The sequence below is a fragment of the Cololabis saira genome, chromosome 24 (assembly GCF_033807715.1).
Source record: "Cololabis saira isolate AMF1-May2022 chromosome 24, fColSai1.1, whole genome shotgun sequence".
Classification (NCBI taxonomy): domain Eukaryota; kingdom Metazoa; phylum Chordata; class Actinopteri; order Beloniformes; family Belonidae; genus Cololabis; species Cololabis saira.
In genome coordinates, this window is record NC_084610.1 from 26,353,821 (window position 1) to 26,379,996 (window position 26,176).

General features: G+C 41.0%; 2 protein-coding genes across 3 annotated transcripts in view; both read left to right on the plus strand.

The window, feature by feature from the left end:
* The window catches only part of LOC133425403 (V-set domain-containing T-cell activation inhibitor 1-like), a 42,042-nt gene extending 39,778 nt beyond the window's left edge, over positions 1-2,264 (plus strand). For both annotated transcript variants that reach the window (XM_061716253.1, XM_061716252.1), the window contains 2 exons: positions 436-756; positions 1,518-2,264. In XM_061716253.1, the coding sequence (XP_061572237.1) occupies positions 436-756; positions 1,518-1,621 (425 nt within the window). In that variant the 3' untranslated portion in view covers positions 1,622-2,264. The remainder of the gene's footprint in view (positions 1-435; positions 757-1,517) is intronic.
* Positions 2,265-7,323: 5,059 nt separating this feature from the next.
* Positions 7,324-21,575, plus strand: LOC133425394 (uncharacterized). The gene is made up of 4 exons (XM_061716239.1): positions 7,324-7,757; positions 11,092-11,262; positions 12,748-12,848; positions 20,946-21,575. The coding sequence occupies exons 1-4, from the start codon at positions 7,403-7,405 to the stop codon at positions 21,018-21,020; spliced, it is 702 nt and encodes a 233-aa protein (XP_061572223.1). The 5' UTR covers positions 7,324-7,402; the 3' UTR covers positions 21,021-21,575.
* The last annotated feature ends 4,601 nt before the right edge of the window (positions 21,576-26,176 follow it).

Here is a 26,176-nt window from a genome sequence, read left to right on the forward strand (position 1 = left end):
TGGGTTATTTACAAACCAGAAGTCACCAGGCCAACCTTCATGGGGGTCTCGTGTTATCAGATGGTCCAACTAAACCTAGCTAACCTTTAAGTCAGCTTAAAGTCTTGAAACAACATGAAGGGTCAATAAATGAGCTCCTTCTGGACAAACAAGAACTCTGTGAGGCTTTGCACAGATGTGTCTAAAGACAATGGTTCAGTTGACCAACCAGGAAGTCAGCAGTTTTAACCTCCTGCGTGTGTCATGAGGATAAAACAGGCGGTTTTCTAATTCTGATTCTGGCAGTTTCACAATGATAAACTTGGATTAATCTCACAGTATACGCTCATTATATCACTTCAGGCCGTGGTATATGCTCATTATATCACTGTCAGAGGAGGTTACAGCCTCTGATTGGTGGACAGGTGTAATGATGTGAACTTCCTCTCCCCTCAGTGAGCTGCCTGGAGTCAGTTGAAGGTTTTGTTGGAGGAATCATCATACTGCCCTGCATCTACGACCAGCCCCTACCAGCAGAGGTCAACGCCTTCTGGAGGGACAAAAATGACTTGTCTGTCCTGGACATCAATAAGAGTTCACCAGATTACAATTTTCAGGGCGAGACGTACCGAGGTCGAGTGTCCAGCTTCACTGATAAATACAAGAACGGGAACTTCTCCATCCTCATGACGAACCTGCAGAAGGACGACACGGGCAGATATGAGTGTTACGTCAAGACAGTGTCGTACCGTAAGATAGTCGACCTGACGGTTTCAGGTAAGTTCAGAGAGAATGTTTTCAGGAACATCTGTATGTTCAGCAGCTCCTCTCCGATCATCTGGGAGGTTCTCTAGAAAGGAGGTTTAACAAACCTGGAGATGAATCCTGAACCTCTGATGGTCTACCGTCCAGGTCATGGATTAGCTCTGTGGTCGTAGTCACAAAGGTAGACCTGGTATCCATGTCGTAGTTGGTATCTGTACTTGTCTCTAGTTCATGCGTCTGTCATTCCACCAGACATAATCTTGAAGTTTATTCAAGATTGTTTAGAAGTAGGTGGTCGTGTCACCTTCTCCTGGTGGACAGAACATGGATCAGTTCTGAACCTGGGTTTCCATCCCTCAGAGCCATTTTGAGACATTGACCAAGTTTGGATACCAAACCTTACCAAAACAAAGCCTTCCCTCTACCAGGTTACCATCAGACATGTTTCCATGGTGATTAATGTGGTTTTGGAACTAAAAGTGTAGGTTTACTGTTTAATTAACCACCAAAGCTATGAAGCCTGCTCTCTAGAAAACTTCCTGAAGCATTTCCATCTAACTCTTCCAATTCAGAGTCTTCCCCTACCAGATTATGTGGTCAACAAACCCCTTCCCACGACCCCATGTTAGTTCTGTTTATATTAGACCTACGGGTGTAGCAACCCTACCCTAGACCAACGGTTGTACGGCAGACTGGAAGCTGGATTCTGGATTCTCTGTTCAGGTCTCCAGAGTTCCAGGTGATGAACTGACCATGATGTCTCTGTGTTTCAGATAAACCTGCAGTAACAAAAACTGATCGTCCATCAAGTGGAGCAGCAGGACTGAAGGAACTCCCACTGGTCGTCCTCTCTGCTCTCTGTCTGCTGCTCTGCTGAAGAAAAAGAAGAAGAAGACGTTACTTTGAACTATCACTGAAGAACCCGGCCTGTTACACTGGGTTCAATCCAGTTACTTATATGGACGTTAAATCATGTAACAAAACACATAATTCAATCTGATTATTTAGAAACCAAACATAATGATGTAGGATTTTATCTGCCGTAATCAAAAATAAATGAAGGAATAGCTGATTATACAGATAATGATCCTTCTGTTTGTTAATTAATTTATCCGTTACTGCTTTTATTTGGACTTCTCATTATAGATCTATATAGATTATATAGATCACTTTATTTATCCAATGCAAAAGGAGTTTTCCATAAGACCTCCCTAGGGTGGCGAACCAAAGACTAGAAATGCAGCTGTAAACACTTTATTTATTGTTGCTATTGTGATATCTGTGATGTTAACGACTGGCCTGCTGCCTTATGAACTCTTTTAGTTATTTTGTCTCAACCTAGAGAGATTCTTTTTTTTACGATATTATGTTCTACATTTGGCCTAGTGGTTGCAGAGGAGGGCTGGAGTCTGGAGGACCCAAGTTCATCTGCATCCGCGCACTGCCGGTGCGTTCTTTCATTCTGCATATTTCCTGCATGTGAGCAGCAGCAAATAAATAAGCCAGCAAGGCTAAATGTGTACCGAGTCAGACTACTACTTCAATATTCCACGCAGGGAGCCGCTGAGCATTAGAACACGATGTTTTACAGGTTATGGGCCCAGATAAAGGAAACCATGTGAGTAGTTATATACCGTCAGAAGACTATAACGCATACATAGGAGTTTATATTATATATATTTACAAATATTATGGAAGACAACACAGTAAGCAGGCTATTAATTAATGACATCAATAACCATTTACCCGATTTTTGTTATCTGTGACTGTGATTGTGGGAAAGTATGACTATTGTGGAATCCATGAGCGCATTTAAACATGAATCATTAACACAAAACTAGACGCTAAACAGAACCTGACACGGAATGAGAATATCATTTTTGTCAGACGAGGGGGTGCTTTTCACGGCAGGGGTGCTGAATACGGCACAACACCGGGGTATGAAGACTGCAGAACAAGTATAGGCGCACAATAAGAAACACTTTTTTCTCCATGAAAACACGTGATTTATTTATTATCACAAATAAAAAAATGAATGTGCCTCCTGTGGCAACCTTTTGCTGAATAATACTCGATTTAACATTCAAATAAAATATTTCTCCTTTTGCATGTGGAGAATCCTCGCCATCCCCACCCCAGTCCTCAAATCAGGCACCAACAAGCATCCCTGCGTAATGCTGGGCAGATTAGCACCTTCCTTTCCAACGTATTAAATACAGACGCAATCACAATCCCCGCAAAAACTTCAGGCTTGGTAAATCTCATTGCGGGTGGTAAATGGACCTATTTGCATTTTCCCCTCCCAGTATTTAGCGATTTCTGGCGGGGTACGCCCCATATTGATTATTCATCAGGGCAAAAGTACTAAATGAACAGCGTGTGCTATTTTGCTCATTTGAGAGGCGCAGTCCTCTTTGCACGCTGTTAGTAGATCAGCTTGCACATTGGTTTGCGGGTGATGTCAAGTTTGCACACGTTTTTACGCACGCAAACCTTTAGTAAATCAGGCCCTATGAAGTTAAAAGAGACAATTCTGCATGAACCAACCGAAGTCACCGAAGCGGCCTTGGCAGCCGACGCGAAGAAAAACGCGGACTGTTATGCAGAGTTGATCCGGCTCATAGATGATAAGACCCTATCACTGATCATGCATGAGCATCAGACAAAGGCAGGGAAGCTTTGAAAATCTTGAGAGGAATATTATGCCGGGAAGGGGAAGCCCCGTATAATAGGTTTATATACATCACTGACCAGGCTTCATATGGCAAGTGGGGAAGGCGTAACAGACTATATGATAAGAGCCGGTGAGGCCATCATCACAGCCCTGAGAGATGCAGGTGAAACTATGAGCGACGGATTGACCGTAGCCATGATCCTGAACGGTCTACCCTGAATCATATAAGCCCCTAGCCATTCATGTGACTCAGAATGAAGATCAAGTCACACTCACAGACTTCAAGAAAAGACTGAGAAATTATGAACAAACAGAAAAGATGAACGCAGCAGAATCAACAGATAACGTGATGAAAACACACGTGAGGACAAGGTCGAGGGCCCACAAAGGGTGAAGATGTCAGCTTGGTGTGTTACAAGTGCGGGTACCCAAAGGCCACAGAGCGAAAGACTGTCACAAAAAGACGTGGTGCAGCAAATTCAAAAGCAACACACATCAAGATTCAACATGCCGGCGAAAAGAGCAACAGGATCGTCGAGATGGTGTCCGGAAGGTGTCTGACGAGAAGAGCACTTCAGATTTCTTCTTCAAAGCGGGAGGCGTGGATGGCAGGGACCTGACCAGCCCGGAGATGGAAGCCACCGGACGGTGTCCAGATGAGAGGCCTCATGGTGGACGCTGGAGCAACGTCTCACATAATCAACGACATCAGGAAATTCAAGAGTTTCGACGACACTTTCCAGGCTGGAAAGCATTCAGTGGAGCTGGCAGACGGGACCAGATGCAGCGGCATCGCACAGCAAAGGGAGATGCCGTGGTGGTATTATATATATATATATATTATATATTATATATGTATATATATTATATATATATATATATATGTATATATATATATATATGTATGTATATATATATATATGTATATATATATATATATATATGTATATATATATATATTATATGTATATATATATATATATATGTATGTATATATATATATATATATGTATATATATATATGTATGTATATATAATATATATATATATATATATATATATATATATTATATATATATATATATATATATATATATATATATATATATATATATATACATATATATATATATACATATATATATATATATATACATACATATATATATATATATATATATATGTATGTATATATATATATGTATATATATATATGTATGTATATATATGTATGTATATATATATATATATATATATATATATATATATATAATATGTATATATGTATGTATATATATATGTATGTATATATATGTATATATGTATGTATATATATATATATATGTATGTATATATATATATATATGTATGTATATATATATATATATATATATGTATATATATATGTATATATATATGTATGTATATATATATATATATATATATATATATATATATATATATATATATATATATATATATATACATACTACATAATATATATATATAATATATATATGTATATATATATATATATATATGTATGTATATATATATATATATGTATGTATATATATATATATATGTATGTATATGTATAGTATATATATATATATATATATATATATATATATATATATATATATATATATATATATATATATATATATGTATATATCCACAATAAAAGAGGAAATAATATGTTTCTTTAAAACTAAGTTTATTTGTTTCTATTTGTTTATTTTGTTTCTATTTGTCCTGAAGTTGCTGCAGTAACATGTTTCAGACACCAGATGGAGACATAGATCAGTTCATGTTCAAGTAACGATGGAGGTCAAATTGGACTCGTGCAGTTCTGCTGCTGGTATCACTACTAATACTAGAATCAGAATCAGAATCAGAAAGGGGGTTTATTGCCAAGTTTGTTAACACACACAAGGAATTTGTTGTGGTGATTGGTGCAATACAGTAAAAATAAAAATATAAAAGCAAACAAATATATGGAGATAAAATAAGAGATAGAATAAAGTAAAATGTATAAACAGAAATAAACAGAAATGTACAATATGAGGATTAAAAAGTGCCGGCTATGAGTCTTTACAAAAAGTGACGTAAGATGACAGATAAAATGTATAAACAAAAATGAACAGTATAAACAGAAATGTACAATATGGGGTTTGTAAAGTGTCTGATGTGAGTCTGTACAAATGTTACGGGGTTGGAATATTTACGTTAATGTAACGTAGAGTGGGATGGGGGGGCAGTCCGTAGTAGTCGGGGGGAGGGGGGAATCGGGGCCTTGTTGACGAGGACAGTCTAGAGGACTGTCTAGTATCAGTGGCGATATATATGAGGATTTTCAATCAGGATTTAGAACCATCATAGCACAGAAACTGCTCTGGTTGAAGGTCTTTCTCTCCGTAGTTCTATTGGACATCAATGCAGCATTCGATACTATCGACCATCACATCCTTTTACAAAGAACATCGAGTTGGCATTAAAGGATCCGCATTAAACCATTTTGAATCATATCTATCAGATTGATTTCAGTTTGTACACACTAACAATAAATCTTCCACACACAAAAAAGTAATGCATGGCGTTCCACAAGGTTCCTTACTGGGTCCAATTCTGTTCTTCCTTTAGGTGAATCATCAGGAGACGCTGCTATGCAGATGACAGCCGATTATACTTATCTATGAAGCCGGATGACTTAAATCAGCTAAATAAACTTCAAGCTTGCCTCAAGGACCCGCTGCTCCTGTCAAACACGGTGTCCCTCAAGGCTCTGTGCTTGGCCCCACCCTCTTTACCACCTACCGGCTCCCCCTCGGCCAGATCATTCGCCACCATGGTCTCATCTTCCACTGCTATGCTGATGATACCCAGCTCTATCTCAGCACCTCACCATCCTCCCAGCTCCCCCTACAGTCTCTGGTTAACTGCTTCTCTGCCATAAAATACTGGACGACAACTAACTTCCTCAAACTTAACAGCGATAAGACTGAGCTCATGGTTGTGGCCCCCAAGCCCCTGCTCCGGAAGGTTGGAGATCTCCTCGTCAATGTGGACGGCTGCTCCATCACCCCATTCTCTGAGGTCCGTAACCTGGGAGTTATCCTTGACTCCACCTTTTCCTTCCAGTCCCACATCAAATTCATCACCAAATCAGCTTTTTATCACCTCAAGAGTATCTCCCGTCTCCGGCTCTCATTCTCTGATTCTGTTGCAGAAACACTAATCCATGTTTTCATCACCTCCCGACAGGACTACTGCAATGGAGTCCTGTCTGGGGTTCCAAGTAAAACCCTGGACAGGCTCCAGTATGTGCAGAACTCAGCTGCCAGGGTTCTCACCCACACCAAGCCCTGGCAGCACATCACCCCCACCCTCATCCACCTCCATTGGCTCCCGGTTAAGTTTCGAATACGGTACAAAATTCTCCTTCTCACCTACAGATCCCTCCACTCACTGGCCCCCCAATACTACCCCAATACACTCCATCCAGGAACCTGAGGTCTTCTGACGTCAGACTTCTCTCCTTCCCCCGTACCCGTTTAATAACTGAAATCATGGTGGTCGGCCCAGAACACCGTAGAAAGGTATGATTGGGTAATACACCTACTCTGGACGGTTTTACTCTGGCCTCTGGCCTACAGGACTGTAGTACTTCCTCTGCTGGTACCTCTACATACCCTCCAATCCTTTAATGTGAATACTTCACCAGCTAGTACTAGTACACCTTTGGAGGTCCTGCTGCTGCTAGCATGTGGTTCTGTTCTGTAATTGAGCAGAAATCACCTGCGGTGGAGTGAATCAGCTCAGATGAGAAGTTCCTCTTCCGTCCTCTCAGACTTATTTGGTCTTTGCGGTTTGACGTCAAACTGGATTAAAGCGGCGAGTGAAACAGGAAGTGAAGAGGAGGTGATTCTGTAGCAGAGCTGCTTTCAGACGACTCTGTCTAGTCGTAGCAGCTGAACCATCATGGAGCTGCTGGGGAAGATCATGCTGCTGGTTCTGGTGCTGGTTCTGGTCTCTGCAGAGGACCAGAACGTGACGGTCAAAGGAGAGCTGGGTGGAGATGTCACTCTGAACTGCTCCATCAGGAATAAAGACATCCACTGGTTCATGGAGATCCACCACCAGCTCAAAGGATACATCGGACGTACTTTTTCCTTTGATACCGAGTACTCAACTCCTGATTTTGAAACCAAATATTTAATCCAAGAAAACAGACTTGTGATTAAAAACCTCACAGCAGAAGACTTCAGACGTTACTTCTGTGCAGAGAAGAAGGAGAGAAAGACTATATTTGTGGACACTTTCAACCTCACCTCAGGTAAGTTCCTCACTGTTCCAGTAGAATATGAGAAGCTGCAGGAGGCTCTAATCCTGCTGAGTAGAAACTGGTTCCAGCTGAAATCTCTTCACAAAGTTCCCTTAGACGCTTCGGATGTTCCCAGATGTGCAGTTCCTTTGTGTAGTACTGTAGACAGTCATTGTTGGGGGTAGACAGGGAACGGGTTTTGATTATTTAAAAGTCTTATGGAGTGGTGGGGAAAAAAACTGGTATGGAGCCTGTTTGTTTTGCACCCGTCTCTCAGAAACCTTCTGCCTGAGGGTTAGGGTTAGGGTTAGGTTCCTCCTGAGAGCAGGAAGGTGAACTTTCCACGACCAGGATGGCTGGGATCCGCCAGGATTTGGTTTGCCCTTGACAGTGTTCAGTCTAGGGGTGCCTAGGACACAACATGAGAAGGCCCCATCTTCCCAAGTCCCAAGTAGCCACAAACAAGAGTTAGTAAGTCATTTATTTAACATGAATAAATAAATAAACATAAATATATAGGAAAGTAACTAAGGCTGAGTCGTTAGGCTTCAGGGTGGACTAAGGCCAAAATAACAAACAAAAGGATTCTATCTTAGGAGTAAGAAACTAACCTGACAAACTAAAGAAACAAATGTCACGAGGCTTGCCTCCCTAGCTAAATAAACAGGAGAAAATAAGGTTAACAAAACTGGCAGCCCACCCTTACTACTCAAAAGTAACTAATTTCAAAACATATATAAAGCTCTAAGCAGAAGGTGTGGCGGGTTGGCAGAGGAGGAGGATGAGAGTCCTTCCTCTCTCGTTCCTGTAGTTTCTGTGCTGGCCCCCTTCTTTTGTGCATGTTTGCAGGCCGGAGCCTCGGGAGCTGCGTGCTGACCTGGTCCTGGTCCAGGTTTCTTCCCTCCTAAAGGGGAGTTTTTCTTGCCACTGTTTGGCTTAAGGCTTTTCTCCCACTATGGGAGTTTTTACCTGCCATTGTTTATGTAATAATTGCTCGGGGGTTTATGTTCATGTTCTGGGTCTCTGGAAAGCGTCTAGAGACATCTTTTGTATTAGACGCTATACAAATAAAATTGAATTGAATTGAGAGTCCTGCAGCCCGCTGGCGGCCGCCATCTTGGCTCCTTGTATCCGGTGGTTGTCGGTTTCAGCCAATCACCGTCCAGGGCTGGAACCTTCCCACCATGACCGCACAGCTGTGGAAAATACACCTATCTGCATATTAAATTAACACAAGAAAAGCACAGGCAACAACTGCGTGCAATGTGAGGGAAGTGCCGGTGACTCTGGCTGCAGCATCCACCACTCTCTGCAGGGCTTTTCCATCGGCTTCCGTACAGCTATAATGCCAGATGGAGATGCAGTTGGTCAGTAAAGGGGTCCAGCTGTGGAATAGTGTTGATCTCAAACTTAAGCAATGTACTTCCTTTGTTATGTTCAAAAAATCATTATGTGCATTTATATTTGGGAGTTATGGCTGTAATTGAAAAAAGGGGAAAAGAGATATGTATGTGTACGTATATGCATCTATGTGTGTACATGCATGTATGCAAGTGTACAGTATGTACAGTATACAGGACTGTCTCAGAAAATTAGAATATTGTGATAAAGTTCTTTATTTTCTGTAATGCAATTAAAAAAACAAAAATGTCATACATTCTGGATTCATTACAAATCAACTGAAATATTGCAAGCCTTTTATTATTTTAATATTGCTGATTATGGTTTACAGTTTAAGATTAAGATTCCCAGAATATTCTAATTTTTTGAGATAGGATATTTGAGTTTTCTTAAGCTGTAAGCCATGATCAGCAATATTAAAATAATAAAACACTTGCAATATTTCAGTTGATTTGTAATGAATCCAGAATGTATGACATTTTTGCATTACAGAAAATAAAGGACTTTATCACAATATTCTAATTTTCTGAGACAGTCCTGTATGACTGAAATAAACTTAAACTAACTAAGTATACTTTCGATTGCGCCCCTATAGAAGGTGGCTAGGATGGGTGTTGGTAGCTCTCCTCAGCTCACGTAGGAAGTGCAGCCTCTGGTTGTCTTTCCTTGACCGTGAGGCTGGATTTGTGAACCAGGACAAGTCACTGGAAATGTGAACCCCTAGAAACTTTGTACTCTGGGCTCCACAGCAGCTCCACCTATGACAGTGTTTCTCAATCCTGGTCCTCGTGGGCCCCTGTCCTGCATGTTTTAGTATTTCCCTGCACCAACACACCTGACAGAGTATGTTGAGACATTGTGCCGCCGTTGCAGACATAAGGCCCCAGCTTTCTACCCCCACAGGGCTCACACATTTGAATTGGCCTCACCACAGACTTGAATAACGAGAACACCCTATGGGGTAGTTTTCCACTGATATTCATGCTGAATGCCCGATAACGGCATTTGGCCACAGATCACATCTGACTGTAAATACCCTTTTATTGCTTATTGTCTTTCACCTTTGGCTTGTTTATTCCTGCCTTTTGTGCTTTGAACTTACTGTATAAAAGTCATGATTTCAAACCATTCGTGGTCAGCACACCAAACCAGACACGCTCTACGTAGGTCTGCTCACCGCCGGCTACTGAATAAAACTCACTACACCACAGCAGACTTATGAACTGGATTTGATAATATTCTTCAACAGGTAGCATCTAAAACATGCAGGACAGGGGCCCACGAGGACCAGGATTGAGAAACACTGACCTATGAGGAGAGGGGTAGGCTGGTTCTTTCTGGGGTCCATGATGACCTCTCTGGTCTTGTTGACATTCAGATCCAGGTTTCTCCCAGTGCTGCATCTCGCCAGATGCTCGAATGAATGAATAATTAATTTGATTTACACCTTACATTCAGTGAATCTCAGTGCTACAACATTCAAGGCAAGAAAATCAACACAAAGCAGCAGTATTATCACTAAAATGTAAAAAAGTCATAAAAAATCATAAAAATCAATGGCAAATCATAAATCATAGCTTAGCTATGAACATAGCTATAAGCATAGCATATGCTTTCCTGAAAAGGTAGGTCTTAAGTCTACTCTTGAAAGAGTCAATTGACTGTGGTTCTCTCAGGTGGGCGGGAAGGGCGTTCCACAGTTTAGGGTAACGGAGCAGAAGGCCCGGCCTCCCATAGTGACCCGTTTAGTCTTGGTGGGTTTGAGGAGGTTGTTGGTTATTACACTATTAAAGGGTTAAAAGACCTCGGTGGACAAACCAACCTCCTCTGTGGTTTTTAGGCTTCATGAAACCTTTCAGTCACTTTACAAACCTGTGCAGAATGGAAGTTGCTTCTTTTGTACTTGAAACGGTTCTCAGTGTTTATTGATTGTTGTCATTTCCAGTTCCAGTTGTGCCTTCTACTCCGAATGAGGACTCGAACCACCACACAGGAACCACAGACAAACCAGGAACCACATGCAAACAAGGAACCAGAGACATCAGAACGTGGCAGAAGGAGCCGATTGTTCTCGGCTCGTTCTGTCTGAACATCGTCATGGCTTTAGTTTTCGTAGGTGAGTGTTGTTTCGACGCTGCGGCCGGCCAGAGTTTACATCCACGATTGCTGCATGTTTTTGTGAGGTTAGCTCATGTTAGCTACCCAAGCTAACACGGGGAGAACATGCTAACTCCACACAGAAAGGCCCTTTCATCAACCACACCCTTACCCTAACCCTTTCCATGACACTTTTGTTAATAAGTGGATCGAATCGCCTATAAAACCTCCTCTTGGAAGCGTAAAAAGGTTTATCCAATATTTGGGATTATTTTTCATTTTTTTTATCAGGACCATTTTCTTGAATTAGTGCCATTTTCGATATTTTGTTTTTGGTGGTGTGCTAATGTAACGCACGGTTTACCAATCAGTAAGTTGTCAACCAATCTTGATTGATTGATTGAAATCTTTATTTCGAGCATACAGAAAAAAAACAACAAAAAAACAATTTCACAAAACAAAAAAAGAATACACATAAACAGTCATTAAACAAAATCAAAGGGAAATACATTTTCATGCCCGAAAAGGAGTAGGAGGAAGTAAAAAACTTATTGGGTCCTTGTTTAGTCGACACAAAAAATAACTTCTTACACAAGTAAAGAAGATCCATTTGCAATAATAATTACTGAAATAATCTGTAAATGTGTTGGTTTAACTCTATAATCATTTACTATTTACTTAATTACTTAGTAATATATGAAATAAGGAGTTCTGCTCCTACATAGTGGGTTCAATAATAAATACACAAGCAGACATAAAAATATTAAAACTCTTTTCACTATTTGCATAAAATAAGAAATAAAAGAGGAGGGGGCCCAGGAATGAGCCCTGAGGAACACCGGCAGCAACTGGAAATGGCTGCAATTTAAAGGTTTTGAGATAATCTGAGGTGTTAGCTTGTTTTCTTTTTCCAAGGGTTTTTTTAGACGTACGATGGAAAGATTCAGCTGCAGATTCCCATGATGGAAGTGTGAATAATAAAAATAATAATAATTAAAGCTGCAGCAGCGATGAACGGATGAACGGGCCCTCGCACGTGCAAGTTTCACCCATAAAGATCAAGGACTCAAAACTAAGTCCGATGACTCTTTATCACAACCCGTTCAAAAGTTACGGCAGAGAATACGAACTATCAAATATCGACTAATCAGAAGAAGGAGTGGGGCTAATTTGCACCAATAAAGGTCAAGGACTAAAAACCGAGTCCAATGACACCACCATGACTCTTTATGTCAAACCATTCAAAAGTTATGGCAGAAAATAGGAACTATCAAATATGGACCAATCAGAAGAAGGGGGGGGGGGACATAAAAGAATCTGAGGTTTGAAGGTCGGTTGTATTAGTTTGAAATCTGTTATTTTTATAAAAAGTTATTCTGAATTTGAATCATTGTGTCAATTGAAACATTTCACTTCAGTGTCAGATCTGACTTAATCAGCCGTAAACTGCATGTTCATTGTCAGGAACTCAGTCATTCAGGTTTTCTCTGCCATCTTTGTGCAGGTTTGACTTGTCGGTACTTCAGGAGGAAGAGGAGCAGCTGCAGGATGAAGGATCCTTCATGTTTCACCCCAGAGAACCCGGAGACGCTGGAAAATCCTCAGGTAAATGCAAATCCCCCCACTACCCCTAGTTTTCACCACTACCCCTACATTTTGCGTGTTCCCGTGAGGGTAGTGGTTCCCAATTCCTCTTTCCACCTAGGGGGAGTGAAGAAAAGTAGTGTAGTGGCTATGAATCTGTCCCTACAGATCGAGGGATTTCCGATCCTCACTAGCTGATCTAGAGACAAAAATGTCCCGGAATACTTTTCGTCGTCATTTGCGGACTGAATCAAAAAAAAAAACTTGGCGGACATTTCTTATTTTTTAGTGAATAAAATACATTTTTTGAGTTAGTTTCTGCATAAAAATGCATTTTGATTACATTTCTAGCGAGAAATATATATTTTACTTTCATATTATTCACTCAGTGAATGTACATAATCACTCGCTTGCTCGTTGTTGTGAAGATCTCGCCAGAATAAAGGGATTTATGGTTCTGCGTTACACCAACGCAGAGCCTACGGCGTAGGTTACGCGGCGACGCGCGCCGTACGCCGTACCCTACGCCGTACCCTACGCCGTACCCTACGCCGTAGGCTCTGCGTCGATTTAACGCGGACCCATAAATCAGCTCCGGAGCCGGCAGGCAGAAATCTCAAAATTTACGAATGCGGTATGGAAGGGTCCTGCCATGGAGGATTTGGGCCTCCATTGGCAGGACATCAAAACTTAATAATTTATTAATATTATATTATACAAAGATGGTTATTATTAGTATTATTATTATTATTATTAGTATTAATAGTATTATTAGTATTATTATTATGTATAGTATATCATATTATTATTAGTATAGATATCGGATAGTTGAATGGATGAATGAATGGGATGCCTGGGTCTGGGGCCCTCCGTTGTCGGGCCTGCACGGGTGTCGCCTTGTTGCTGGGTTCCCTCTCTCCGGGCCCGTCTCCGGTCCCCCCCGCTGCCTCTGCGGCGGGGCACCCCTCTGGTCTTGGAGGGCCACTTTCGTGGGGGCGGGTGCGCCTGCCCGCGTCGGCGGCCGGGGCGGCTCTGTCTCTCCGGGCAGGCTGGCCCCCTGCCGGGTGGGGGTCGTTGGCCTGGAGGGTGAGGGCCTCCTGGCCGCGTGTCCGGCCCGGACCGGGTGGCCGGGGATTGCCTGGGCCGCGGTCCGCCGCCGCGGGATCCCTGGCTGCTTCGTTCCGCGCCGTGGGGGCCCCGCCCGCGGGCCCTCTCGGCCGCCGCCGGGTGGGGGGGGGGGCCTCGCAGGCGGTGGGTTGCCTCCCTCCTACTTCTCCCCTCTGTGGGGTTGCCGGTGGCCTGGGTTCCGGGCTCTTCCGTGTCGGCCTCTGGTCTCGCGGGTGGCGGGGTTGCTCCCCCCCCTCCCCCACTATAGATACACTTCAGGTGGAGCTTTGTTTGGTTTATTACACACACACACACACACACACACACACACACACACACACACACACACACACACACACACACACACACACACACACACACATGATCATATACATACACACACACACACAGACATACACACTGGCTTGTTCACCTGCATGCTGGCTCTCTAGCTTTTGGGTTTAGGTAGCGGTAGCGATAGCTTAGCTCAGACTGCGATCAGATCTCAAGATTTAGGTCGATTGCTGTTGTTGTTTTGGTCGGCTCCGTGCCGGTTTCGTGCTTTGTTTGTGGTTTTTTGTTGCAGATTTCCAGTGCTTGACGTGTGTCTCCGTGTGTTCCTGCTTCCTGGATTGGCAGTGGATGTCGTCACCCCCCCCCCCCAAAAAAAAAAAAAAAAAAATCACTGGGTTTGTATGTGTATATTTATGTATGTGTACGCATATGTGTGCGTATATATATGTATATATATTAAATATAGTAATAATGCACATATATACACTTTGGGTTTCTACCGTCATGGTATCAATCATTAATATGTGTGCAGACAAGGGAAAAAAAAAAAAAAAAGAAATCTCAAACTTTTCGGAGCAAATTTCTTAACAGGCGTAGCTACAACTGTTAGATTTCATCTATTAAACCAACATTTATCTTCCTAAATGATTTATTTCAGCCAGAGGTAATTCTCCACAGAGCTGCTGCTGCGCCCCGGGGCCGGCGGCTCTTCTCATCTCCGAAAACATCGGGTCAAATTTCTTAACAGGCGTTATTTGGATAAACTGAGCCCCGGTTGGGGATCTTAACGGTTACTTTTACGCCTGAAAAAATATAAAAACTTAATAAAGTGGCATATTAACAGCACTACAGCTGAAATTAAAACAGCTTTTGGCTCTCAGCTTCCTGATATTAGGGGTGGTGCTGAAAGTAGGAGTAGTGGGGGTATTGGGACAGACCCCTGGGAAGATTTCAAGGGTGTGGCTTCTTTTTTATGGCTAGTGGTAGTGAGGGAGGGCTAGTGGTAGAAAGTAGGGGGAGTATTGGGATTGGGCCCAAGTTACTCTTTAATACAGAGACGCTGGAGGTCACCTCAGGTAAACAGGTTACTCTTTCTACCGAGCTCTTCCTCAAAGTGGGAGTTCCTCAAGCGTCAGAGGTGATTCTGCTGAAAACCACTCTGAGGTTTGGTTAGCGCCAACGAGCAGCACTTCCTGTTTACCAACAATCAAAGAGGAACAACCGTCTCTGTTCTGCAGCGAAGAACCAACCGTTTGTTTGTTTGTTTGTTTGTTTGAGATTCTTTATTCTGTCACATCACACTACAAACATTATCAAAACAAACATTATCGACAAAATAGTGACTGAAAAGGCAACAGGCAGAAACATTGTGCTTTTATTAACGCCTGTCCTACAGACCAAAATAAATTATCCAGAATTATTTGAGTGTAAATGTTAAGTGTTTGTTGATGTGTCATGTCACTGTTGTTTTTATATTATGAGACAAAAGACAAAAGAGGACAATAAGGACAAATAAGACAATAAGGACAAATAAGACAATAAGGTTACCAGTAGGATTCATAAATGTACATACTGACTTAGATCTGGACTTTTAACTGGATCAGAACTTTAGCTGAACTGATGACATTTCACAAGAAGAGAAGTGACTTCTGGTCCTTACGTCATAGAAACAAAAGGAACTAAATCCAGACCGTTTTCACAACATCAGCTCTCCACAGGGGTTCCACAAGGCTCGGTATCCGAAGTCGAAATTTTCAGGAAAAAGTCGAAATTTTGAGAAAAAGTCGAAAATTTGAGAGAAAAGTCAAAATTTTGAGAAAAAAGTCCAAATTTCGAGAAAAAAGACAAAATTTTGAGAAAAAAAGTCGAGAAAAGAGTCGAAATTTTGAGGAAAAGGTCGAAATATTGAGAAAAAGTTGAAATTTTCAGGAAAAAGTTGAAATTTTGAGAAAAAGTCGAAATTTTGAGAAGTAACTCCACTTCTCTGTCACTCCAAACCAAAGACTCTGGTTCATCTTGGAAGTAACTGGAAGTTACTCGTGTCATTTGTTGATGTTTTTTTCCAGGATTCTGATTGGCTAGCATGACTTTATCTTCTCGTTACACTGCCCCCTGTAGGTTTGGCTGCTCATAGCACCTTAACAGATATTTATGCAGGTTCCTGGAAATTATGGGATTTTTCTAAACGTAGAGGGGGAAATATCCGTTTTTGAGAAATTTGGAGAAATTTTGAGAAAAAAGACGAAATTTTGAGAAAAAAGTCAAAATTTTGAGAAAAAAGTCGAGAAAAAAGTCGAAATTTTGAGAAAAAAGGTGAAATGTCGCGAAGAAAGTCGAAATTTTGAGAAAAAAGTCAAAATTTTGGGAAAAAATCAAGAAAAAAGTCAAAATTTTGAGAAAAAAGTCAAAATTTTGAGAAAAAAGTCAAAATTTTGAGAAAAAATTAGAAATGTCGAGAAGAAAGTTGAAATTTTGAGACAAAAGTCAAAATTTGGAGAAGAGTCACATTTTTTAGTAAAAAGTCGAGCAGAAAGTCGAAATTTTGAGAAAAAAGTCAAAATTTTGAGAAGTCGAAATTTTGAGAAAAAAGTCAAAATTTTGAGAAAAAAGGTCAAAATTGTGAGAAAAAAGTCGAGAAAAAAGTCGTAGTTTTTCGAGAAAAAAGTCGTAGTTTTTCGAGAAAAAAGTCGAAATTTTGAGAAAGTCGAAATTTTGAGAAAAAAGTCAGAAAAAAGTTGAAATTTTGACAAAAAGGTCAAAATTTTGAGAAGTAACTCTAACTCCTGGAAATGATGGTATTTTTATAAACGTAGAGGGGGAAATATCCTGAGCTCTGTGTAAACGTGGCCTAACACGATGGAAAACCACCCAGACCAGCTGGTAAAAAGCTCAGTGGACTAACATGATCCCTGGTGTCCTGGAGGTCACAGGTTCAAATCCCTCACTGAGTTTCCTTTGGCAAAGCATTTTGACTAAAATCTAACCACCAACATTGAAGTGTAAAGCTTAAAAAAAACGCATTTCCATGTGTCGGACAAGTAGCTCAGAGGGTTAGACGACCGCGCTGTAATCCAGAGGTCGAGGGTTTGAGACTCAGCTGAAAGAGTTTTGTGGTTTTGACTCTAAATGTAGATAGAAAAGACTGAAATAAATCCAGTGATCTACAGACAGCGTAGCTCAGGGTGTCAGAGAGCTGCCTGGGGAGTCAGAGGACACAAGTTCAATCCCCTGGGAGGATCTGGGTCAAAGTGATGGAGACACAACTTATGGATCCAGTTTTAAAGTCACCGCCTGAAACCAAAGGTTAAATGTTCTACGAGAACCGGCCTCAGGGTGAAGGGTTGGTGGCGTGGTGGGTTAGTTCACGGCTGTAAGGCACCAGGAGGACGGTGCACGCCGGTTCAAACCCCACACCGGGACCTGGAGCCCTTAAAACTGGTGTCACTGTGGTGGAGGAGGTGAGGGAGAGGGGAGGAGGTGAGGGAAAGGGGAGGAGGTGAGGGTGTCTCCTCCCCGAAATACTGGGACACAAAGGTAGGAGGTTATGGAGGAGGAAGCAGGAGCAGAGAGGGTTTTACTGCTATAGAAGAGGATAAGTTACTTACGTAAGTAACTTAGTTTCTTACGTAAGTAACTTAGTTTCTTACGTAAGTAACTTAGTTTCTTTCGTAACTTACGTACGTAACTTAGTTTCTTTCGTAACTTAGTACGTAACTTAGTTTCTTACGTACGTAACTTAGTTTCTTTCGTAACTTAGTTTCCGTAACTTAGTTTCTTTCTACTTATGTAAATTACTTTGATTAGCTACTTATGTTATAAATAACGTATCCTCTTCTAGAGCAGTAAAACCCTCTCTGTTCCTGCTTCCTCCTCCATAACCCCCGACCTTTGTGTCCCAGTATTTCGGGGAGGAGACACCTGAACCTCCTCCCCTTTCCCTCACCTCCTCCACCACAGTGACACCAGTTTTAAGGGCTCCAGGTACCGGTGTGGGGTTTGAACCGGCGTGCACCGTCCTCCTGGTCCTTACAGCCGGTAACTAACCCACCACGCCACCAACCCTTCACCCTGAGGCCGGTTCTCGTAGAACATTTAACCTTTGGTTTCAGGCGGTGACTTTAAAACTGGATCCATAAGTTGTGTCTCCATCACTTTGACCCAGATCCTCCCAGGGGATTGAACTTGTGTCCTCTGACTCCCCAGGCAGCTCTCTGACACCCTGAGCTACGCTGTCGGTAGAGAACTGCATTTATTTCAGTCTTCACTCCAAACCAAAGACTCTGGTTCATCTTGGAATTTTTAGAAAAAAGTCAAGAAAAAAGTCGAATCTTTGAGAAAAGAGTCGAATTTTTTAGAAAAAAGTCAAAAATTCGAGAAAAAAGTCAAACATTTTGAGAAAAGAGTCGAATTTTTTAGAAAAAAGTCAAAAATTCGAGAAAAAAGTCAAACATTTTGAGAAAAGAGTCGAAATTTTGAGAAAAAAGTCGAAATTTTGAGAAAAAAGTCGAAATTTTGAGAAACAAGTTTATTTGAGAAAAAAGTCGAGAAAAGAGTCGAAATTTTGAGAAAAAGCCGAAATTTTGAGAAAAAAGACGAAATGTTAAGAAGTAACTCCACTTCTCTGTCACTCCAAACCAAAGACTCTGGTCAATCTTGGAAGTAACTGGAAGTTACTCGTGTCATTTGTTGATGTTTTTTTCCAGGATTCTGATTGGCTAGCATGACTTTATCTTCTCGTTACACTGCCCCCTGTAGGTTTGGCTGCTCATAGCACCTTAACAGATATTTATGCAGGTTCCTGGAAATGATGGGATTTTTATAAACGTAGAGGGGGAAATATCCGTTTTTGAGAAATTTTGAGAAAAAAGTCGAAATTTTGAGAAAAAAGTCGAAATTTTGAGAAAAAAGTCGAAATTTTGAGAAAAGAGTCAAAATTTTGAGAAAAAAGTCAAAATTTTGAGAAAAGAGTCAAATTTTTGAGAAAAAAGTCAAAATGTTTAGAAAAAAGTTGAGAAGAAAGTCGAAATTTGAGAAAAAAGTCGAAATTTGAGAAAAAAAGTCAAAATCTTGAGAAAAGAGTCGAAATTTTGAGAAAAGAGTCGAATTTTTGAGAAAAAAGTCAAAATTTTGAGAACAAAGTCAAAATGTTGAGAAGTAACTCCACTTCTCTGTCACTCCAAACCAAAGACTCTGGTTCATCTTGGAAGTAACTGGAAGTTACTCGTGTCATTTGTTGATGTTTTTTTCCAGGATTCTGATTGGCTAGCATGACTTTATCTTCTCGTTACACTGCCCCCTGTAGGTTTGGCTGCTCATAGCACCTTAACAGCTATTTATGCAGGTTCCTGGAAATGATGGGATTTTTATAAACGTAGAGGGGGAAATATCCGTTTTTGAGAAATTTTAAGAAAAAAGTCGAAATTTTGAGAAAAAAGTCGAAATTTTGAGAAAAGAGTCAAAATTTTGAGAAAAAAGTCAAAATTTTGAGAAAAGAGTCAAATTTTTGAGAAAAAAGTCAAAATGTTTAGAAAAAAGTTGAGAAGAAAGTCGAAATTTGAGAAAAAAGTCGAAATTTGAGAAAAAAAGTCAAAATCTTGAGAAAAGAGTCGAAATTTTGAGAAAAGAGTCGAATTTTTGAGAAAAAAGTCAACATTTTGAGAACAAAGTCAAAATGTTGAGAAGTAACTCCACTTCTCTGTCACTCCAAACCAAAGACTCTGGTTCATCTTGGAAGTAACTGGAAGTTACTCGTGTCATTTGTTGATGTTTTTTTCCAGGATTCTGATTGGCTAGCATGACTTTATCTTCTCGTTACACTGCCCCCTGTAGGTTTGGCTGCTCATAGCACCTTAACAGATATTTATGCAGGTTCCTGGAAATGATGGGGTTTTTATAAATGTAGAGGGGGAAATATAAGTTTTTGTAAATATGTGGAAACGTGGCCTTAATCATATCCACCACCTCACTGGACCAGATTATTCTCATATCACTGCTATACGCAGATGATACACAACTCTACCTTCATTCCCACCAGACGACCTCACAGCGTCTGAACCAATCACAGCTAAGACTTTTACAACCCCGTCTAGACCAGACTGGTCTCTGTAGTCCACCAACTAACCACGTAACTGTTAGTTCTCCGGTTAACGATCATTAATGCTAGTATATCTGCTCTTTTGTACTGTTGAGGAATTTATCAAAACCAGTTCAGAAGTCCGCTCGTGGTATAGAGAGTTTTTAATCAGTAAGCCGGCGGTCGACATGACCAGCACAGATCGAGTCTGTATTTGGTGTGTCGACACCAATTGGTTTGTTCAAAGGGTTTTTATACAAAAGTTACAGGAATAAACCAGCCCAGTGAGAGGTGGGACCCTTTAGCTTTGGGACCACCCCTGAGGGATCAGGAAGTCCGTATATGGTCTTTGTCTCTGTGGGGGCTGGAAGTCTCGGCAGGGATGCAAGACGCCGGACATTGCATGACAATGTCCCGGCAGGGGTCCCCAGGAACTGGAACCTGCATGTCTATGTCTTAAGGGGTATATGAGGCTTGAGCAATCTGCAAGGCGTCGTTGTGTCCCTGCAGGGGGGCCAAATGGTCAAAATGCTTCATCAGTACCTTTGACAATATATCTGTGTATTTCCTTTAGAGATCGTGGCTAAAGTAGGGGGCAGTTCTTCAGTTCAGTGAGTGATTAAAGTCGTGTGTGTCTGTTTCAGTACGAGGAGATCGAGCTGCCTCCATCCAGACCTCCACCGGAGTGTATTTACAGCAAAATCCAGCATCCCTGCTGACCCGCTGCTGACTGACACACACCTGCTTAGGTGGACGAGGCCACGGCTTCAATGAGAGACAATGGTTTCCTGCTCCAGCATCTCTGGACTGATGGGAGGACTGCGAACATCCAGAAACTTGATGAACGTCTAACAAAGTCTTGGTACCATTTAGTTCTAGTTCCCAGGAGATGAACCTGGAGGGAACTTTTCAGTTTAAGGTAGTTAAACTATTCAAGGAGGCTGGGATTCCTGATGGGCTGCAGGCAGCTGCTACATTTATTAAAGGTTTGATAGCATCGCTTCATTTCTGTTAATGCACATTTATCATAGGGATTCATTGTTCTGGCTCTGAACTGTTTGGTCCCTGATACTAATAGCTGATGTTAATTCCATGTTAGCTGGTCTATATTTGTGGTTTTAAGTTTATAATTCTGTTTTTTTAGTTCATATTTGTGGTTTTAAGTTTATATTTGTTGGTTTTAAGTTTATATTTGCGGTTTTAAGTTCCTAATTCTGGTTTTAAGTACATATTTGCCGATGTTAAGTCTATAATGCTGCTTTTAAGTTTCACCATTTCCAGACTGTACTGATCCACAGATCATAAACATGTTTTAATATAATGAATGAGTCTCCAGTTTTCCTTCATAATATTCTCATTGTTGGGCCACAGTCCGATGTGAACTATGTGATTATATGAACAGTGGAGGCCTTAAGGGAACTTTAAGGCCTAACTCTGAGACCAGCCTTGATTTTCCTACAACTGGCCGCATGGTTGAAACAAAGGAACCAGGATTTGCATTATCTCGGGTCTCTTCACTTTCTTCTCTTCTCTTCTCTAATTACGGACTGGCCTCCTCCATGATCGTGACCGAAGTCACCTCCTGGTACAGAGTATAGAATTTCAGCCTCCTAGCTCAAAGCGTTAGTGAACTATGCAAAAAAAGACATGAACTAGGCCTCGCAGGCCCGAAAAGCAACACACGCTGTGACCTTTGACACTTCCGAAGGTCACACAGATCTGAAACTCGGCACAGTGGATGAGAGTCACCTCCTGATACAGAGTCTAGAACTTCAGCCTCCTAGCTCAAAGCGTTAGTGAACTGTGCAAAAAAAGACATGAAATAGGCCTCGCAGGCCCGAAAAGCAACACACGCTGTGACCTTTGACACTTCCGAAGGTCACACAGATCTGAAACTCGGCACAGTGGATGAGAGTCACCTCCTGATACAGAGTCTAGAATTTCAGCCTCCTAGCTCAAAGCGTTAGTGAACTGTGCAAAAAAAGACATGAAATAGGCCTCGCAGGCCCGAAAAGCAACACACGCTGTGACCTTTGACACTTCCGAAGGTCACACAGATCTGAAACTCGGCACAGTGGATGAGAGTCACCTCCTGATACAGAGTCTAGAATTTCAGCCTCCTAGCTCAAAGCGTTAGTGAACTATGCAAAAAAAGACACGAAATAGGCCTTGCAGACCTGAAAAGCAACACACGTAGTGACCCTTGACACTTCCGAAGGTCACACAGATCTGAAACTCAGCACAGTGGATGAGAGTCACCTCCTGATACAGAGTCTAGAATTTCAGCCTCCTAGCTCAAAGCGTTAGTGAACTGTGCAAAAATAGACACGAAATAGGCCTCATAGGCAAACCTATAACAATACATAACAAACCTCCTGTGCCTACTGAGCATTAATAACATGTCATAATCGAAGGAGAACTAATTAAAATGGATTTCCTTAACATGAACCTATTATATACTTTCGTGTTTTTGTGTTTAGAAATGTTAAAGATATTAAAAGAAAACCATAACACAATGAGGAAAATACTGTGGCGAACAAGTCGTGCCCAGAGCGTGTCTCGAACCACAGTCTCCCAGACCACAGTCAACTGCACTAACCAGTCGGCCAAATGCTGATGTGTTGCCCAGGCGGGCAAGGCCTTATCTTATCTGTGGTCGTTACACTATGTTCCAAAAAGTATTGTTTTTAATGGACAAGATCCGGCATTTTACGTTGAATTCTATTGTTCAGGCTTTAAAATTCTAGCTAAATACATAAAAAAGGGAGGTGAGGTGTGAGCTTCATAACAAAACTTCTGTGCCTACTGAGCATTAATAACATGGGGTTAGCCATAGAAAGGGGCGATAACAGCCTCCTGCGCCTACTAGTAGGTAGAGTAGGGCCCTACTGGCCCATATCTATGGGATGATTGTTATCGTTTTGTCCTTCATTCAATGGGATGACAGCAGTCAAATCGGGTGACGGATCCCATCGACTTCGCATAGTACTATATCCATGGTGTTCCCATTAAAACCTCAATAAAACACTGCTAAAACAGCGTTAAAAACATGCTTTTACAAACTGACAGTAACAAACAGTACCTTGCGCGACAAAAACTCATAATTTAGCCACTATAACAAAGAATAATATATAAATAATAATATTGTCATAATCCGAGTATATATCACAAGAACGGATCCCATTGACTTTGCATGGTACAATATCCGTGGTGCTCACACGGAATTATACCATTTTCCGTGTATATACCACGGAAAATAGTGGTGAGAGGTCGTGGGCATTTCACGGATTTTTGTGAGATCAGGTTGAACGAGTGACCCACGAGGTTCCGAGCCCCAGAAAGTCGAACCAGGGACCCCGCAGGCCTCGACGTGAACGCCTTTGGACCGACCTGAATACATACATGTATGTATGTATGTATGTATGTACTGTATATATATATGTGTGTATATATATATATATGTGTGTATATATATATATATATATATATATATATATATATATATATATATATATATACACACACACAGGACTGTCTCAGAAGATTAGAATATTGTGATTTTCTGTAACGCAATTATAATAATTTAATAATATAATAATAAAAGGCTTGCAATATTTCAGTTGATTTGTAATGAATCCAGAATGTATGACATTTTTGTATTTTTAATTGCATTACAGAAAATAAAGAACTTTATCACAATATTCTAATTTTATATATATATATATATATATATATATATATATATATATATATATATATATATATCTTTTGTTTTTTGTATAGAAATTTTTTGTATAAGTTAATTTTGATCATAATGAAATAGAGTTTAGGGGGTAGGAGTTAATACGTTTTTACTCCTTACGCCTTTCGAGCATGTTAATTATGATGGATGCATGTTTTTATTGATATTTTTGTTTTTTTGTCTTATTTACATTTATTTATTATCGATTATTATTGTTTTGTTTTGTATTCACTACCGTTTCATGTTCGAAATAAAAATTTCAATTCAATTGTGTGTTCTGCTGCTGCACAAAGTGAACTTTCCCCCACTGAGGGAGGAATAAAGGAACATCTAATCTAATCTAAGCAAAGTGAAGTGAAGGGGATTTTTGCGCTGGTTGTTTTCGTAGGTGTTTGTTCACCACCCTCACTGTGTTCATAGGTGTTTGTTCACCACCATTTGTTTTTGTAGGGGTTTGTTCACCACCATCTGACCACAGGGACGTGTCATCTCCCCCAGTACTGCTGAGAGCTGAGCTGCAAAAACCTCACCTTCCTGTCCATCTGCAGCTCTGAGGTTTTATACTCTGCCAACGTCTCCGTGGTCTGATCCACCGGTGTATTTAACATTTATGCTGCTTTACAGATACAGAAAACATTGACCAAATGCATTGTGATCTTGCCTGGACGAAAGTAGTGGACAGAGTAACATGTAACTTACTAACATTATTCAGGAATATAACTGTGTCTAAACAACCAAAAATAACCTTTTCCCAGGACGGACATGAGCACAGTTAGACAGGGGTTAGCAGGGGTTAGCATTAAAGTTAGCAGGGCTCATGTTTCCACTCCTTTACCAAGATCAAACGCAATGAAAATAACTTCTATGTCTAGGTTCATCTCACAGTGGAACAGGTTTGTGCCGTTACTAAACGAACGCAACAAGCAGAGACAGTAATGGGGTGTAATGATACACTAATCTCACGATACGGTACGATACACGATATTGAGGTCACGATAACGATACGATGAGGTGGTCGGAAGGGAGGGGGTTGTAAAAGTCTTAGCTGAGATTAGTTCAGACGCTGTGAGATCGTCCGATGGGAATGAAGGTAGAGTTGTGTATCATCTGCATATAGCAGTGATATGAGAAGCCATGTGAGGATAATCCGGTCCAGAGAATTGGTGTATATGACTAAGATAAGGGGCCCCGATACTGAGTCTTGGGGAACCCCTGTGGAGAGCTGATGTCATGAAGATGGTCTGGATTTAGTTCCTTCTCTTCCTTCACGTAAGAAGCAGAAGTCTCTTCTTGTGAAATGTCATCAGTTCAGCTAAAGTTCGGATCCAGTTTAAAGTCCAAATCTAAGTCAGTATGTACATTTATACATCCTACTGTGGTGGAAATGTAGTCTTGGCCACTGGATTAAACCAAAACGACTGTGAGGATGCAAATATAGTCTCATACAGAGAACAGAGTCTGCAGACGGATATTTAGTCCATAAAATACAAGCTCTGTTTTTATGAATCATAGGGATGAATCATCATTCTTCGCTTCTTTTGTTCCATTGTCATTCTGCATTGAGATGCCAGATTAGGGGTCGTCTGGTGGAAATGAAGGTAGAGTTGTGTATCATCTGCATATAGCAGTGATATGAGAACAATCTGGTCCAGAGAGGTGGTGGATATGACTAAGATAAGGGGCCCAGATACCGAGCCTTGGGGAACCCTTGTGGAGATCTGATGTTTCCCCCACCATGACTCTTTAAAGGGACGTCCAGTAATGAACCAAGAACCAATTAAAGCTGCAAGCAGCGATGAACAGGCCCCTCGCGCGTGCAATTTTAAGCAATTATGGTCAAGGAGTCAAAACCGAGTCCGATGACACCACCATGACTCTTTATGTTAAACCATTCAAAAGTTATGGCGGAAAAAAGGAACTATCAAATATGACCAATCAGCTACTAGTATCACTTCCTGTTTAGCGTTGAAGTTTGACGCGGCACCACGGCCACGCCATTTCACGAAAACTCGCGATTTTAATAACTTTTCATGGTTAACGTCTTTTGTGTCTCCTGAGCGAGTTTTATGTTGAACGGACCATCCTGCTAGGAAGAGTTCGTTAAAGTACGACACGTGAAAATGGCATAAATTG